We start from the raw sequence: 18,466 nt of genomic DNA, 5'->3' as shown, positions 1-18,466 counted from the left end.
CAACCTTTTTACACCCAAGATCACTGTTTAAAGGACAGAACAGGCCAAAATCTACAGCCCCACCCTTTCCTTGAAGCCCCGCCCTCTCATTCTCCTCTCTGTCACTTACTATCCCCAACCCTTATACTGTTGCTTTTTCCCCCCAATTCTTCTGTAGGAGGAGGTGTTTCCAACATTTGGCCTGTCTAGACTGGACCAAATGTCAGAAAAAACCCTTCTTTTGGAAGCCCCCTTATTCCTCGTGGAAAGAGGAATATAGGGGTGACCGAAAGATCATGTTTGTGCTTCCACTAAAAGAAGCGGAAGACCAAACACACCCCTGGATGCAGAAGTGTTTTTCTGGGATATCTCCGGAATCCTGAAAAACTCCTGCAGTCTAGCCGTAACCTCGCTGGGTTGAGACAGGATGTGTGGGCTCTGGGGTGGGAGTGAGGGATTTGGACGTGGGAAGGGGTGAGAGGTGCAAGTTCTGGGAGGAAATCTGGATGCGGAGGAGGTGGATAAGGGAATGCTGGCTCAGGGAGGGGGCTCCAGGCCGGGCAGTGTTGGGATCAGATGTAGGGTTAGGGTACTAAGCAAGCCACAGACTTCTGGATGTGAGGGTTCAGGAATTTGGGTTGGGGTATGTGAGGGGTTCAGGGCAGGGGGTCCCAGTGAATGATAGGCTCAGATGTAGGGGCTGGGGGGAAGGGAGTGCAGGAGTGTTATGATGCTGTGGCCAGATGGGGGGTTGGCCCCAATTTGGGGTTTGTTGGCCAGGCTTCATTTTTAAATAAAATACTATGACAAACAAAAAGTTTCTTCATTGTCTTTATTTCTGAGAAGGGCGGGGAACCTGTTTTGAGTCAGGGGTCACTGACCCAAGAAAAATCAGTTGGAGCCACACAAGTGAGATGCAAAAATACCCTCCTCCAACACCCTCCGCCCCCCCCAAACTTCACTAATGTGGCCCCAACTGTGTTGGTGGGAACAGGGGACATAGTACTGGGGAAGGGTGCTAATGGGTGCTTTAGCAGGAGACAGGGTGCCTGCCAGTGGAGACAGAGTTCTGTGGCTGGGGGGAGGGGAGAGGGAGCTGGGGAGTTGGGGGTAGGGGAGTGGAGGCAGGGAGCAGGGTGCCAGTGGAGGCAGAGAGTCCCCTGCATCTACCTCCTTCAAGGATTTCCTCCCCTGCCCCAAGGGAAGCCGGTGTGTGCCTCTGGGCCTGGACCCCCCCCCCCCCTCACAGCGCAGCAAAACCCTGTGTGCGCCTGCCCCGGGGCCAAAACCCCCATGCGCACCTGCCCCAGGGCTGAAACACTCCCCCCGGCACAGGAAAACCCAGTGCGCGCCTGCCCCGGGGCCGACACACCCCTCCTGCGCCGGTGCAGGGAAGTTGCCGAGCTCCTCCTCCGGGGCTAATGCCCCCTCCCGCAGCATGCCCAGCAGAGCAGCCAACGCACTTCCGGAACCCCCTGAAGTGGCGCTAAGCTGCGGGACGTCCGTCCACCCCTGGGAAGCCGGCACTACCTCCATTTTCGCTGGAGGTAGGTAGTGGGGCTTCTCGTGAGTGGGAGGGAAAATGGGGGGGGGGCGGACACCTCCCGATCGACTGGTCGAGGCCTCGCGATAGACCATGATCAACCTGTTGGTGACCACGGGCCAACATGTATGGGTTGTCTGTCCGTCACGCTCATGGGCAATGTCTGAATCTGACTGGTATCTTAGATGCATGGGGCTTTACGTGCAGAAGTTTGAAAAAGTTAGTACACGGTAAAGGCTGAATTACAGCTTTATTTTGCAGCCCAGAGTCTATTGACAATACATCATCTTTGTTTAGTTTTGAAGTGTAGCTACCAAATGACTTGCTTTCTGAGTGTCCAGTTTTCCCCAGCAGGAAATACGAGCTTGGGAGGTAATTTTGCTGGTTGAACAGCAAGGCAGTACAATACATCTTTTCCCAGGCTTTTTGTTTAAGCTTGTTGATAGTAGGGAAAGATAGGGTTTCTGAAGAATAAGCAAAAAGAAGTGTATGTATTAGTGCAAAAAGTGGCAGTGTTAGCCTTTTTATAGGTGTAGTCCTCTTACTAAAGGGGCCCCTGACTTTTTCTGGGAGAATCCTTTGTGCTGAAATCTAGCCCTAGAGACTACAACTCCCATGAGCCCTTAGGAAGAAGGGAGAACAGTGGCTCTCCCAGGCTATGCAGACAGAGTTAGGCTAGGCTCCATTTTGGAGAGAAGAGCCAGGCTGCTGATGAGAAGCCTTTTCCAGGCTGGGAGCTCTTGTGTTGCAGCTAGAGCCTGTTACTGTTACTGCTGGGGCTTGGATCTAGCAGGCTGCTTTGGGGGGGCTGCTGTTGATTGTCCCTGAAGGGGAGAGATCCTGGCTGTGCCTGTGGCTGGGAAGAGCTTACATAAACCTGCACAGGCGGTGACTGAGTCACTGGGCTCTTTGGAAAAGTGCTGCCTGGGAGGGAGCACAAAAGACAACCTGCTTCTGGGTGCACTGAGAGCCAGAGTGATCCGCCCAGGGAACCAGAGCTGCTGGCATTTGGTGGGGCCTGCTCCAGTGGCAGAGGGATTTTGCAGCTGGCTGCTCACCTTGGACTAACACACACAGAATCTGCCAAGTGCTGTCTCCACTCCAACTGCAGCCCTTCAAGCGTGCCCACACCAGCAAGTGTCTGGGACTCTGACTCCAGAGGAGTGCACTCTGGGGTGGGATACATAGTGGCAGTGCAAATGCCAGTTAGATACGTTTCCTTTCTTTCTGTGTACTTTTTAATTGATTTTAATCTGTTAAACCCGGCGGGGGTCCTGCTGCCTGGGCAGGTTTGCTCCCGGGCAAACGAGCAAAGCCGCCCAGGCGGCGTCTTTGCTCCAGTGTCCCTGGTCTGCTGGGGGGGGGGGGTCCAGCGGCTTTTCTGGACCCCCCCAGCAGACCAGGGAGACCGGGAGAAGCTTTTCTCGCCCCGGAGGACATGGGTGGCGACCCGCCGCCCGTGAGCTCCGGGGCGAGAATAGCCCTGTTCGTAAGTGCGGATCCGACATAAGTCGGATCCGCGTAAGTCGGGGGCTGCCTGTACTCAAACAAATTAGACCCTTGGGTGTTTTAAACTGGGCACCCAAGTGCTAGTGGCCACACTGACCATTTTGGATTTGTTCTCTGTGCCTCGAGTCCTGATCTGTAAAATGGCAATACCACCACGCAATGTCAGCGGAAATTTAAGATAAATTCATTAATGTCCATGAAGCACTTGGATACTATGATGAGAGCACCATAGAAATAACCAAGGAAATGCATAATTTTGTATTCAGTGTGGAGTTTGTATGGTGTGTGTTACTTGTAACCTGGGACCTCATATTAAATGAGGATAAAAAGAAATATTGAATATCTATCCACTTAAAGCAGGGGGCCTGTGGGGAAAAAAAAATACTTACTGCGCCCCCCCTCCCCCTCCCCAGCAGACCAGGCTTTTGTTGCGGGACGCCTCGGGTAGAGCAGCTGGGGTGCTGCCCGGTTGGTCCTGTGGGAACCTACTGTGCAGCGCCCCAGCTGTTCTGTCCTAGGCTCCAGATTCAGCAGCTGTTGAAACTGATCAGGCTGATTCCAGGAAGCTGGGGGCAGAGCAACTCTGCCTCCAGCTTCCTGTAGTCAGCTCCTGGTCAGTTTCAGTCGCAGCAGCTGAATCTGGAGCCAGTTCCAACTTACATACAAATTCAACTTAGAACAAACCTACAGTCCCTATCTTGTACGTAACCCGGGGACTGCCTGTACTTAAAATGTTTTAGCTATATGTTCAAAGCACAACTCCAAATGACTTGGCTTACATTTGTGTCCAGTTCTGGGCCCCCCACTATAGAAAGGATGTGGATGCATTGGAGAGGGTCCAGCAGAGGGCGACCAAAATGATGAGAGGGCTGGAGCACATGACCTATGAGGAGTGGCTGAGGGATTTCGGTTTGTTTAGTCTGCAGAAGAGAAGAGTGAGGGGGGATTTGAGAGCAGCCTTCAGCTTCCTGAAGGGAGGTTCCAAAGAGGATGGGGAGAGGCTGTTTTCAGTGCTAGTGGATGGCAGAATGAGGAGCAATGGTCTCAAGTTACAGTTCAGGAGGTCTAAGTTGAATATTAGGACAAACTATTTCCCTGGGAGGGTGGGGAAGCACTGGGCTGGATTACCTAGGGAGAGGGTGGAATCTCCGTCCCTACAGGTTTTTAAGTCTCGGCTTGACAAACCCCTGTCTGGGATTGGGATTGGTCCTGCTTTGGGCAGGGTGCTGGACTTGATGACCTCCTGAGGTCTCTTCCAGCTCTGTGATTCTGATAGGTAAGGAAAATGAGGAACACACAATTAGAAAAAATAATATGGAAAAACAGTATGTGATCCTGTAATGAAAGACTGTATTCTAATACATATACATTATGGTGTACAAATTAAGGTTACATAGGAAATGCCAGAATTAAAGATGCCTAACTTTTGAGTGCTTGACTTTGCAACCTTAATATTTGTTTAATGTACGCTGAGATCTTTGTTATCCGGCATCTGTTAACCGGCACTGCTCCCAGCTACAATGCTGCCAGCTGTTGCATGGCTTCTGACAGCTGTAACTGCTGGCTGACATGATCGGTAGGTACCTCCTTTCCCCTCAGCCTGTCTTGAGCTGCTGGGAGCCGGATCTGCCAGTAGAGGGGTGGGGCAGAGCAGCAAACTTGATTTGGCACATTCATTTAACTGGCAACCTCCATTCCCCGGAAGTACTGGACAGCTCTTTCACTGTAGTTTTAATGTCATTTCCTTTAAAAAAAAAAAAAAAAAAAAAAAAGCAGATACAAAACCAAATTACATCTGTGGGACTGAATTAACCCCCGACTTGGGTCATCGGCAGGGTTTGGACATTACATGCTCAGTACAGATCTCTACTACATGACCTGAGTAAGTGGTAGCAGCAGGAGGCTGAATACGTGGGTCAGGCCCATGAGGGAGATCCCCCCCACACACACTTTGCCTGTGGATTTCACCACTGTTTGCAGACAGTAGAGGAATATAGGACATTGGATTCAATTTCGGAGTATGGAGGGCAGTGTGCACTAGCATTTGTAGTCCTTTTGCCTCTGTTCTCCCTCTCTGCTCCAACCCTCCTCTCCATGTGTGCCTATACACCCTCCCTACTCCTGTCTTCTCATTTGCTCCTCCGAGTTCCTGCATCTCCATCTCTGTGTGTACCTTCCTCACCCTTCTGTTCGATGTCAGGCTGCTTCCTTTTTCTGCTTGCTGTCCGGGTGCCAGGAAGGGGAGTGTCATGGCTCCTTCCCCACTCTGGCATGATAAATGCAGAAGTGGGGGCCAGCAAGTGTACCCCAAAGCCTTATTTACCAGGCTTTGGTATAAAACTTCCCCCAAGATCTTAAAACCCTAGATCTTGGGAATAAAACTTCCGCTGCCACCACCCAAATGTTGCTAAAGAAACCAGGGGAAAGATCATTTGGGAAATCTTCCCCCTAAAACAAAAATCAGGGCACACCATTAACCACTGCCAGGTTAATAAAAGAAAAGAAAGAACTTTTATTATTACAAGAATATTCTGGTTGCAAGTATAATGACTAGAGAGGAAGGTAACAAAATATACTCATGGAGAAACTCCATGGGCCTAGAACATAGTTACAAAGAAAAGCCAAAACATCTTTTAAGCAGTGCCAGATCTCAGATCCCATACCCAATCCTTAAAACAATAAAACCTAACGAAACTGCCTAAACTTTACCCTACTTACAGAAAATGAAGAATGGTGTCTTGGAGAGAGAGAGAGACATGCTTGTCCCTCTGTAGCTGCAGAGAACTCTCTGAGAGACAAAAGGGAGAAAAGAAAAAAACCCAAATTCCTTTGTCCCAGTTTGAAAAGTCCCACCTACATTCCTATTGGTCACTCCACCTGGCTAGGTGTAGTTAACCCCTTAATCCCCAGGCTGCTGGCTAACCCTCATAATCATGACAGGGTGCCAGGAAGGGGAGTGTTGAGAACACAGAAGAGATGATTTCCCTGTTGTCTGCTCTGTTGCACACTATCACAGTGGCCCAGAGCAGCAGTTGCAGAGAAAGTCCTGCCTTTGCAGCACTCGGATGGAGCACGCTCAATCACTCTCGGGTGATGGCACATGCGCAGTCCTGTCAAATCTAGGAGCTTCATAGAACTGGAGCATGATCAATGTGCCTAGAATCTTTGGCTGCTAAATTCTCCAAACTCTAACAAGTCTCTACTGAGCATGTGCAAATTTGAGATTTTCCAGAGGCTCATATGTTGATCAACTTGGGCGCTCTTTCACAGGATGAGTAAAATGCACTTCTCAGACCCTCTGTTCTTCTGCCCCCTACTGTGGCTGGAAGGGCTTATGCCCCACAGGAGAGAAGGATGTGCAGACGTGAAGGCATTCCTTTCTGCCAAACTGAAACAACCCTTTTTCCAGTCCTTTCTCCCTCCTTCCACACGTTTTCCTGTCATTTTCTAAGGTGCTACTTTAGGCTCTGGCATGTGATTCAGACTTGATTACTCAAAGCATTAGTACTTATTAAGGATACCTGTGATTTCTTTCATTTAGGCCTCATCTGACAGTCTAGACATTCTGCCTCCAGAACCTAATTCTTATTTGATGCTTGGAGAGCACAATGCAGTGTAGATTGATTTTAAATGAGCAAGCAGGAAGCCTTTATTGAAATGATTTATTTTAATTATTTTGCATTTGTACTTTATTTTCCTTGAGAGCTTGATTCTCATTGGTTGGCAATAACTAAAAGATGTTAATTTGCAACTCAGTATAGCCTTTACATTAAATGTTGTGCTTTTTTTTGCTAACTAGGAGGATAAATTATATCTATATGCATTTATTTAAGCAGTTATGAAGCTTCTTATAATTAATCAGATTCTTGTTTTTTCCATCTTTAATGTATTAGAAATTGGTGAATGAAGAAGCCCTTTTTAGATTTATTTTAATGTACTTTATAGTTCTGTTGGGATGGAAATTCAATTAAAATATACAAAACCGCATTTACATTTGTTTATTAAATAAAACTACTTTAAAAGTTCTGATGCATGAGAGAGAAATTTGTCATAACATATTTTGCATATAAAAATGATTAAATGAAGGAAACAACAGTAGTGAAGTAAGTGATTGTTTCTGATCCACATGTCTTTCAAGGTTTTAGAACCTTTGATAGTCAGATATCCTGGCCATGTAGGCTGTTTCATTCTGAAATACCAGGTTTTTTACTCTAATGTTGCATTTCAGTGGAAGTGTTTCTTGATTTGGGTTCCCTTTAGTATTTTGCCTGGTGATGGGAGACTACCATTTCTCACTGGTTGGATCTCAATTTAGTGACATCTGAGCAGCTTTTGCAGCATTGCAGGATATAGTGAAGAGCATGTTCTGTGTATTAAACCTTTGCTGAAATGGATGCTGAATTGTGAGCTTCATCAGAAATGTCTAGCAGCTTCTCAAGGAAGCTTTTTTTGATCCTTAATATTCTCGCCCATTTTTATTGCTCTCAGAGGATTATGTTCTCCTCTTACCTGTAAAGCTAATTTTTTGGTTGCGGTGCCCACAAATTCACAGATTCCTGCAATCTTACTAGATAGCTCATGGTAGTGTATAGGAACCAACCAAAAACAAGGCCCCAAAGTGGTAGACAGTGCCTGTCCCGGAGATCTTACAAGCTAAATAGATAAGACTGCCAAGGATAGGGGAAGGGGATGATAATACAATGTGGTGATTGGATAGGGAATGCTGTTGTGTACTTACCTCTCTTCTACAAGCACTGGATAGTAATAGTAAACTGTGAATTTGTGTCAGATGAGTGAAAATGTAATTTATAGCAGCAATGTCAGTGTGATTGACAGGTTTGTTCTTAGACATAAAATTCTTCAGGATTTAACAGTAACAGAAGCCAATTGTGCTTTCAGATTGTCCATGGAATAATTCTTTTCTGTTATAATAAATGCTCCTTCCTGTTTGACATCCCCTTTAGGAACTGGCCATGATGGAAACTTAAATCCTTTCATGTATCCTTAAGACACGGAGGATTGCAGGCTGGCCCCTTCAGCACCAATTTCTTCATGTTGCTCCATTAATGACTTCAGTCTAGATCTGAAGGGACCCCCATTTTCTGTAGGTGGAAGGTGGTGCAGTCTCTCTTGCAGCTTAGTTGGTCCTGGGCTGCTTCTGAAGCAGAGACTGACAACTCTAATTTTGATCTAGAAACAATCATCCGCCAAGGCTATTAAGTATCAGTGGAAGACTAAACTTGATCCTGCAAAGTAGGACCATTTAGTTTGAACTTCATTACTGGAGAAGTAGGAATTTGTAGGAAGGCGTAATGTCAGGTGGAATATGTTGAATCTTTCATTAGCTAGTCATAAGCATGTGTCTGATGCTTGTAAAATACTGCACTTTCAGACAAGGATCTCAACACACTTTTTTAAAATTTCATGACATGCCAGAAAGGTAAGTTAATATCCCATTTTACAGAGGTGGAAACTAAGGCACTTGAAATGTTGAGCACATAATCCTGCAATATGCTGAACACCCTCCGCTCAACTGAAAATCAGTAAGAGTTGAGGATGTTTAGCACCTAACATTTTACAGTATTAGGCCTTCTGCTACTTGCCAAAAGTCATCTGAGTCATTGTCAGGTCAAGAGAGAACCCAGAGCTTGACACACCCTTTAGAGACTACTAGATGACACTCCTTGCCATATGTGACCCGTTATGGAAATATGCAGTAGACTAGAAAACATGGGAAATTATTCAGGCAGCTGTAGATACGAGCTGTTAAGGACATTGGTTCCTGTGTTGATAAACCCAAGGATCTTAAGGTCCCAGTGTTTAGCAAGTCCACAAAGCTGTGCAGTGGGGGGCTACTCTGCATCTCTTCTGGACAGAACATCAAAATGGTGACTGTTTTAAGAGCTAAACACTTGGGCTATGTCTAGACTACAGAAAAAGAAAAACTCTTTTTCAAAAGATCCTGTAAACCTCATTTTTTGAAGAGTACAGGATCTTTCGAAAGGGTTTTTCTTTCAAAAGAACCATGTCGAGATGGCAGTTTCACTTTCAAAATACCCGTTTTCAAAAGAATGTGCGGCCACCATTATGCAAATGAAGCACAGGAAATTCAAATCCTGGCTTCATTTGCAATTTCAATCTGTCTAATTTACATCCCTCCTTCGAAAGAGGGATGTAGTGTAGACATGCCCTTGCTGTAGGATGTTTTTAAACGATGTGTTTTCAAATCACAGCTCGTTTAAATTGCATTTCCCCCGAAGTTTAAAATATTCCACCCCCCAGAGAGATGGAGGGAATTCCTTTGTTTCCTTTGACAGTACCAGGAACTTAATCCAGGGAGTGGATTGGTCTGACTTGGCAGTAGGGTATTCCTCTAGCACACAGGTGGGCAAACGATGGCTCATGGACCATATCAGGCCTTTACCCCTTTTAATCCTGCCCTCAAGCTCCTACTAGAAAGTGGGTTCAGGGGCTTCCCTGGCTTTGTATGGCTCCTGGAAGCAGCAGCAGGTCTCCCTTCCAGCTTGCCTGGGTAGGGATAGCCAGCAGCTTTGCATGCTGCCCCTGCAGCTCCCAATGGCCAGGAACTGTTGCCATTGGGTGGTGTAGGGGCAGTGCTTGCAGACAGGGTAGCGCTCAGAACCACCTGCCAGTGTCTCTGCGTAGGAGCTGGGAGGACATGCTGCTGCTTCTGGGAGCTGCTTGAGGTAAGCACCACCTGAAGCCTGCACCCAAGGGCTCCTCCAAAGCTCGACCCCCTGCTCTAGCCCTGGTCACCTTCCCTCCAAACCCCTTGATTCCAGCCCAGAGCCTCCTTCTGCACCCCAAGTTCCTCAGTCCCATTCCCTACCTCAGAGCCTGTACCCCAGCAAGAGCCCCCACCCCCTCGTGCAGCCCAACTCCAGTTTTGTGAGCATTCATGGCCCTCTGTGCGATTTCCATGTGCTGATATGGCCCTGAGACCAAACACTTTGCCCATCCCTGCCCTAGCAAATCGCTCGAGCCAAACTAACTCTGTATCCACTTGCAGGACAAAGCCACTAGCATGATTTTGAGAAATTAGTTGGCAACTCTAACAAAGCTTTTAAGTCCCTCATTTGTCCTCCAGCTTGATTTGGAGCTGGCAGGTGCAGCTCATTCCTATCAACTCATGGATAGTAAAGCTATTTAACCTAGAGTTCAATGTCTGGTCCAGTGCCCTCGTGAGATTAAGCTCCCCTTCAGTGAGAAGACTACTATGGTAATCCTCGGCTCGAAAAGCACTTCTTGCTGCAAGTTCACTGCACATAGCATAGTGGGTACAGTACAGCGTACTGGGTACAATTCTTTGTGAGCCTTTGAGCACAGCAGGCTCTGCACATTGGAAGTCTCCATGCTGTAGATTGCCAGAAGTGCTGTTTTATATGGATTAACTTTTCAATTTGATTATGTGGCCACACTGATTTCTTCAGAACAGATGATAAACAAATTGGAGCTGTTTAGTAAACACTTGCAATCACTGGGACCTACAGCAGACTCTGTTTAGGAAAAGTGCTGCTTGTGTTAAAACATAAGAACTGCCAGACTGGGTCAGATCAAAGGTCCATCTAGCCCAGTGTCCTATCTGCTGACAGTGGCCAATATCAGATCATAGAATACTAGGACAGGAAGGGACCTCGAGAGTCATCGAGTCCAGTCCCCTGGCCTCATGGCAGGACCAAATACTGTCTAGACCATCCCTGATAGACATTTATCTAACCTGCTCTTAAATATCTCCAGAAATGGAGGTTCCACAACCTCCCTGGGCAATTTATTCCAGTGTTTGACCACCCTGACAGTTAGGATCTTTTTCCGAATGTCCAACCTAAACCTCCCTTGCTGCAGTTTAAGCCCATTGCTTCTTGTTCTATCCTCAAAGGCCAAGATGAACAAGTTTTCTCCCTCCTCCTTATTGACACCCTTTTAGATACCTGAAAACAGCTATCATGTCCCCTCTCAATCTTCCCTTTTCTAAACTAAACAAACCCAATTCCTTCAGCCTTCCTTCATAGGTCATGTTCTCTAGACCCTTAATCATTCTCGTTGCTCTTCTCTGGACCCTCTCCAATTTCTCCACATCCTTCTTGAAATGCAGTGCCCAGAACTGGACACAATACTACAACTGAGGCCTAACTAGCACAGAGTAGAGCGGAAGAATGACTCCTCATGTCTTGCTCACAACACACCTGTTAATGCATCCCAGAATCATGTTTGCTTTTTTTTGCAACAGCATCACACTGCTGACTCATATTCAGCTTGTGGTCCACTATAACCCCTAGTTATACTAATTGGTCTGTAGTTTCTCCTCTTCAGAGAGCGGTTTGATTTAAACTCTGCTGTACAATGTCTCAACTTACAACATGAGTAGGCCAACAAGTGCCCGTGGCAATAAGACATTGTACAGCATAGCTTAAATCAAACCGCTCTCTGAAGAGGAGACAGTGTTTCCTAGTGGATAGAGCACTGATTGAGACTTTGGCTACGTCTACATGGCGACTTTTGAAGCACGAGCCTATGCAAATGAGGTGCACATTAGCATATCACTTTGACTCGTTTAATTTATTCACGTTTGGTTTTGCATAAAATAAGCAGTGTGGACAGGTGTTTTTGTGCAAAACGGGTTTTTGTGCAAAAACAGCTCAAATAAATTATGCAAATGAGACACGACGATTTGCTAATATGTTCCTCATTTGCATAGGCTCTTGCGGTAAAAGCTGCAGTGTAGACGAAGTCCCTGGGTTTCATTCTTGGCTCTGCCCCTGACCTTGCTGGGTGACCGTGGACAAGGCACTGCACTCTGTTGCCTGAGCCTTCCCCATTTGCAAAATGGGGATAATGATGATACTTTTGTAATTTGATTTAAGCTGTAGGATGTTAGCACTGTATAAGAGCTGGGTACTTGTGTGAAGCAAATAAAGCTTTCAGTTGTCTGTTGGCTTGGCTGTCCCAGCCCATAGCAGCACTGGCTGGATCTCCACTGCCCAGTCTCCAGTGTTTTTGCTAAAACAAATGCTTTATAAATGCAGATATGAATCAAAATGTATCCCCAGTGCTATAGGAATTTTGTTATGTTTAGCCACACTTAGAATAATTCTTCTTGCCCTGCTCTCTTGTCCGTTTTGTTTTCCTGCTTCCTCTCCATTCCCAGCATGCCTTGCATTAAGATCCCCCCCTCCCTTTATTTAAAGGCACAGACATAATCACTCTTGTACTTACAAATGCATCTTAAAACATTAAGGTATTTTCTCCCACTTACCTGCCAGTACTACAGAGTTCTGGTTTCTATTGTGTTACAGTAGGTACCAACAATTATACATGTGTGTCTTTATTTTAGCTCTAGTGCTAGAAGTTATTTCTGAACCCTCTAAAGTCCACCCAGAGCCTGTTTGGGTCAATGAAGCTTAGTAGACTTGAATCGGGGGTAATTTCTGTAAGGGAAATTCCTGTCAGTTTTCCCTAACTTTTCCTCAGTCTTCACATTAGCATAACAATTTGTCTTTTTAGTTCATAGAGATCTCTATAGGCAGACAAAAGACTGTGGTGTTCCTGTCCCCAGCAGCTTGCATTCTCAATAGGCACTTATTGCTGATGTGAATTAAATCCCTCACTCCTGTACCCTGCAAATAATTGTGAATAATGGTGTCTCTTCACATTTATAATAGCACTTGGCAAACTTTAATTATCATTGTCTGTTTGGCAAAATATTGCTGTTAAATTGTCATTGTGCCGGCCTATCTTCTAGTCTGAGAGCGGTTTGTCTCTTAACACTGTCTGTGTTAATTTCCCCACCCTCTCCTCGCACACAAGTTTTGTTCCCCAGTCCACACATGGACACCTTTCTCCTTTGCGTACAGGAAGCAGTGTTTTCTCCCCCCTCCTGGCTGCAGTGAACTATATCAAATCCGCTCATTTAGCTAAGAGTCCCCAACAGAAACCCCAGCAGTCTCTTGCCAAACCAGGAAATCCACAAACCAGCCTCAGTTGGATCCCATTTTGATAGCTTGGAGTCCTCCATCCATGGGAGTCAGAAACTGAACAGACTGTAAAGTAGGGATGTACTAGTGTAGTCGATTAACCTATCAGCAAAAGCTTGAGTTAATGCTATAAACTATACACATTTCTCACCCCTCCACCACCAGTCCATTTTTTAGCAGGCTGGCCAGCAGCCCAGTGCTGCCTTGCCGCAAGCCTGGGACCTGCTGTGGTTCTGCATTTAAAGTGTGTTAGGAGCCAGGTGGGCAGGCAGCCCAGGTCAATTCTGGCTCGTGCTGGGTCCGGGAGCTCAGACCCTCCCTTAAACAGGGCCTGATGCCACCTCATGCTGCTGCCCCTTTATTAGAGGGAGCAGCACAGGACAACAAGCTGCCGGTCCACGAGGGGAGCTGGCTTTTAAACTGGCTCCCCTCACGGACCAACTCCCATGTAGAGTGGCAGGGGGCTCCTTGGGACTGGGGCCTGAGCGCACTGGCTGCCAGTCCCGCCCCTGGCGACTATAGAATAGTTGAGTGATTGATAAGAATTCATGAGGTCACTCGACTAGTCAATTAATCGATATTTAACATCCTCCTTTTCTGAACACACTTCTTTTCTGGCGTGGTGGGATTTATATGCATGTGTGTTAGCATACAGAAGTGATGTGTGCATTTGTATATTATTGTTATCAAAACGCTTTAATAGGAGTTTACACTTTAAATTCCCATTCTCTGGCCCTCAAAGCTATACACCTAGGATTTGGCAACAGATTTGTATTATTAATTGCATGTAATCAGCTGACAGTGCTATGCCAATAGGTATCTTTAGGTATCTGCAAGCTTTTAATAAAACCGTATTTTGTTGCTCTTGCATCTCTCCTGTCTGTCCCTGAGCTCTTCAAGACTCCTGACCTGTGGTGTTCACTTGCCTGATTCTGAACTCCCTTCCTGCTCAAGGGCCGCTCCCCTTCCCCCATACACTGCTTTCTCCCTCGCCTGACACTTTCTCTGTTGATTCTGATGGATGCCTGGCAGACCCCAGACTGTTTTAAGGTTCTCAGGCAAATGGCGGTTGGAGCAGACTAGAGGGAGTCTTCATGGACAGTTGTAAAACACTGAATTTTCTGAGATCTCATAGGAGCGTGGAATTGCCAGACTGGACCAGATCATTTAAATAATTGCAGATGATTAGGCTTTTACAAAACAACCAAACATTGAGGGACCTGTAATAAGCTCACATGCATTGGCAACACTGAGATTTTGTTGTTTGGCCTGTGGCAATTATAGCGTTTGGTGCACGTTGAACCTTGCGGTAGCCCAGTAGATTCTGTTTGGCTCTGCATTTGAATTCCTTCAGGCCCCAGAGCTTTTCCTGTGTTCTAGCTCGGGATGTAAAAATTGCCCAGAGTAGTTAATTGATTAAGTGATTTCTTTAACCAGTTAAATACCGGTGGAGGGGAAAGGAGGGGGGTCTGCTCCAGCCCTGGCTCGCTTGTGGCCCTGGGCGGCAGAGGCTGCCCCAGCCCCAGGCGGCCAGGGTCCTGCCAACTGGGCCATCGTGGTGGTGGTGGGGGCCTCTGCTTAGCTGGTAAGCATTAAAGATGTTAAGTACTAGTCGACTATCCAATAAGCAAAAGCTGATCAGATAGTCCATTCGACTAGTCCATTCCCCCTTCCCCCTTTGCCGCCTCTATTATATAGAGGCAGCAGAGGCGGGAGGAAGAGGAGATACTTCAAAGCGGCAGCACAGCACAGTTGATCCCGGGCTCAGTTGTGTGGTGCTGCCCCTTTGAATCACCGAGATGGTCAGCGCTGTGTGGAGCCTGGGGTCAACTGGGGACTCCCCAGCTGATCCCAGGCTCCATTTCTGTGGAACCCGGGATCAGCTGGGGAGTCCCCAGCTGACCCTGGGTTCTGGGGAAATGCTGCGTGGAACTTGAGGCCAGACCCTGGGCTCCATGTGGCATTTCAAAGCAGTAGCGCTGCATTGAGCTCAGGTCAGTGGGGGACTCGGAGTCCCCCGCTGGTGCCAGCCAGCTTCCATGAGGCTGCTTTCACTTTGAAATGCACAAAAGCCCCTGCTGGGAACTCTTGTGCATTTCAAAGCTGGCACACCCGCGTGCAGCCCGGAGTCAGCGGGACTTCCCACTGGCCCCGGGCTGTGCACAGAGTTCCGCATTCCTCCTTTGAAATGTACAAGAGCCCCAAGTAGGGGCTCTTGTACATTTCAGAGGAGGAGCGTGGAAGTGCCTATCAACTAGTCGAATAGTCAATGGAAATTCCATCGTCTACTTGAGAAGTAAATTGCTCACTGTTTCACATCCTTGGTAAGCAGACCAGTAAGGCATATGCTTTCTAGTTAACTGGTTAACCTTTAGCATCCCTAGTTCTAGCACTTACGGATGGGTACCTGTTGCTTTTGTTTTTCTTCCTGAAATGTCTAATCATTCCAGCTCAGTTTATACATTAGCAGTTACTGAAGAGGCACAGGGACAAGTGATCATGAAAATGTGCAGTTGCTCTTTTGTCTTGTGCTAGATAAATAGAGGAGTGTGCAGCTGTGTTGGGAGGTCAGCAGCATTGCCTGGCCCTTATGAATTACTCTTTTCCTGAGGGAAAAATATCACAAATAAGGGATGCCTTAGATGGAACATAGCTTGAAGGACTCAGTTTAACTTGATGTAATTGTCTGGTGAAGATGCACCCTAGCGTGTAGGGTGTGCTGCTAGCACTAATTTCTCAGCATTTAAAGGCATCTGACGACTTTGTGGTTTATACATACTCTATTTTTATTTTTATAAGCTTCTTCAAATTTTATGCCTTCCTTCATTGCTCTTTAAGAGAACTTCATTAAAATTGTAGAATGGCAGCACATTGAGTGGTCTGATTTCACTGAGAAGCCATGTGTGCTGTCAGTCTTAGCAAAAGTTCTGCCATTCAGCGTCACATAAGCCATCTATGCAGAAGTAATTCAGCCTTGTGATTCACTGCTAAGTGTTGCTGCTTTCTCTTCACATTTCAGTATCCCCTGGGGAGATCATGGATGAAAAAATGTCCTGTAAAGAGTTTCTCGATCGCAATGAGACCTGGTCGATGGATGACAGAGTCCTTTGCTTTGAATCACAGCCGATGTTCAGACCGATGGAGGAGGCAGGTATGGCTGTATTAACCTACACCAGTGTTAGAATAACCTTAGGGATGCATCATAGCCTGCAAAATCCCACAATCCCCCGCCCCCCCATTCCTTACGGCTGTTCTTCTATCCCACGCTCACCTTTTTTCCTAAATTCATTGCCCACAGTCCAAAGCCTCAACACCCCAGTGTGTTTTATAAACTGTCAGCTTTGTGTGTTAATGAGACAGAGGACATACGCTAAAAAACCCACAACAGCAGAATAGGTAGCCTGGGAATTGTACCTTTGTACTCTAATGAGTTCTGTGGACACAGAGCGCTGCCATGTGAGCCAATTTAAATTGCATCATTTTTGGTCGTCTATTAAGATTATAGAGTGTCTATCAGCAGACCCCACTGGGTTCCCCACCTGGCTCTGCAACCAGCCACTCTGGCCCCACCTAGCCTTGGCCTGCTGGGGCTTTGCTGGCCCAGGTCTGCCAGGGCTCCACTGTCCTGGGGCCACCGGATCTATGCTGCTCCAGGAGTGCTGAGGCTGCCAGAGTTCTGCTGCCCCCAGGGCTCCACTGCCGGCTTCCCAGGCTTTGTGGTCCCGCAGTATCCGTGGTCTTGCCGTACCGTAGATGTTGCCGGACTAGAGAGGTTTAACACGTAGAAACATACTTTTCTTTTTTAAAAATATGTATCTAAAGATTTTGTTCGACTGTCAGATTTCTCCCAGGCTTGGATCTTACTGCCAGATTTTAGCTCAGTGGGGATTTATGCTATTGAAAGAACAGCCAAACAGCTTAGAATTGGATGTATTCTGCTTCTGTTCATGGAGACTGAGGAACATTTCATGACCTGGGCAGAAGTGACATTTACTGTATGTTCCTCATCAAGGGGTGTGAGCAGATGCTGCTGTTCCACATTTTTGTTAAATGTTTAACTGGGAACTCGTGGAAGGGCAATATCTTATTTCCTATGAGTTTGTACAAAAATGGATCGTAAAGCCAAAGACTTGTTCTTTGGATCCAGTTTCTTCCTTTAATAATTTTCTTCACTTGTTGAAGTTCCTAGAGCTTATCTGTCTTCACTTGCTCTCTGCTTGCCTGCCTCATTCTAAATTAAAGCTCATTTATTTTTTTATAGAGCACCAATAACTACAATATTGAGCCGTGCGGTCTCCCTCAGCATGGCTTAATGTACTGGAGTGAGTTTCATTTGGTACCAATAGATGCATGATGGGATGCCCCATCAAATCCAAACAAGGACTTGAAATTCTGAAAAATGCAATTTCACACAATAGTTAATCCAGAGCTGACTTTAATATTTGCCTACAAGGCTGACAGTAAAGGACTAATATGTAGAAGTGCACAAACATCAGAAAATAAACTGGTTTATTACCCACTGCACTCATAGCTAGAGCAAGTATCCCATTTGTATATATAACAGGGAACCAATGGCAAAAAGCTTCGCTTCTGGAATTCATATTCTTGCACTTACAATTCTTATGCAGGTGTTTAGTTTCTCTTGATCCCCTGTGTGACTGTACAAGATGGGTGTCTTACGACTATGAATAATCCAAATGCTGAGTGAGTCACTAGTTCTGGACTGTTGGGACAAAGTTTGGCGTTTGTCCTGTTTTCGCTCAAGTAACCCCTTTCCCTGTTCCACGAGGCGTACAGGTAGTTCGGAATAGGAAGCCTAGTCCAAACTACCTAGTTCGTGCCGCGTGTAGCCGCGGGCACGGAGTCCGCACTAGCGGACATTTAAAAATGGTCGCGCCCGGCAACATGCAAATGAAGCCTGGGAAATTCAAATCCCGGGCTTCATTTGCAAGTTCGTATGACTACATTAACCACCCTAGTTCGAACTAGGGTGGTAGTGTAGACATACCCTTATTTAGTAATGTTAAGTCCCATAAAATGAATATCAATAAGCAAATAATGAATACAGTTATACCCGCCCCTAATTACTATTTACTGAACTTCCAATCAAATCAACACATTCCCATGCTACAAGCTAACAGGTTACAGAGATTACAGGGGATTTCGACCCTGAAGGTGTGTTATGCAGAGCCAATGAGGATAAACAAAAGACACAACTGTGAGGATGCGTTGGGGAGCCCCCTGACCCTGCGCCCCAGTCCGCAGCCCGATGTGGCTCCGCCAGCCAGTAGAACAGAAGGGTTTATTGCTTCTCAGAGGTGCAGCATAGCACAGGCTCCATGTTGACATAGGAGTCAGGGCAGACAGCTGTAGCCCTCTTGGAGAAAAGGGGTTCACAGGCCCTTGAATCCCCCCTGTACTTGATGTTGTCTGCTCCCTTCAT

General features: G+C 46.5%; 1 protein-coding gene across 12 annotated transcripts in view; it reads left to right on the top strand.

The window, feature by feature from the left end:
• Positions 1-18,466, top strand: part of MAP4 (microtubule associated protein 4) — a 249,533-nt gene that overhangs the window by 132,928 nt on the left and 98,139 nt on the right. For 11 of the 12 annotated variants that reach the window (XM_075923035.1, XM_075923037.1, XM_075923036.1 and 8 more), the window contains one exon: positions 16,043-16,174. The exons of the other annotated variant lie outside the window; for it this stretch is intronic. In XM_075923035.1, the coding sequence (XP_075779150.1) occupies positions 16,043-16,174 (132 nt within the window). The remainder of the gene's footprint in view (positions 1-16,042; positions 16,175-18,466) is intronic. 12 annotated transcript variants of the gene reach the window in all.

This window comes from Pelodiscus sinensis, chromosome 2, assembly GCF_049634645.1.
Source record: "Pelodiscus sinensis isolate JC-2024 chromosome 2, ASM4963464v1, whole genome shotgun sequence".
NCBI lineage: Eukaryota > Metazoa > Chordata > Testudines > Trionychidae > Pelodiscus > Pelodiscus sinensis.
Note: the sequence above shows the minus strand (reverse complement) of the source record. Positions and strands in the feature narration are given on the sequence as shown.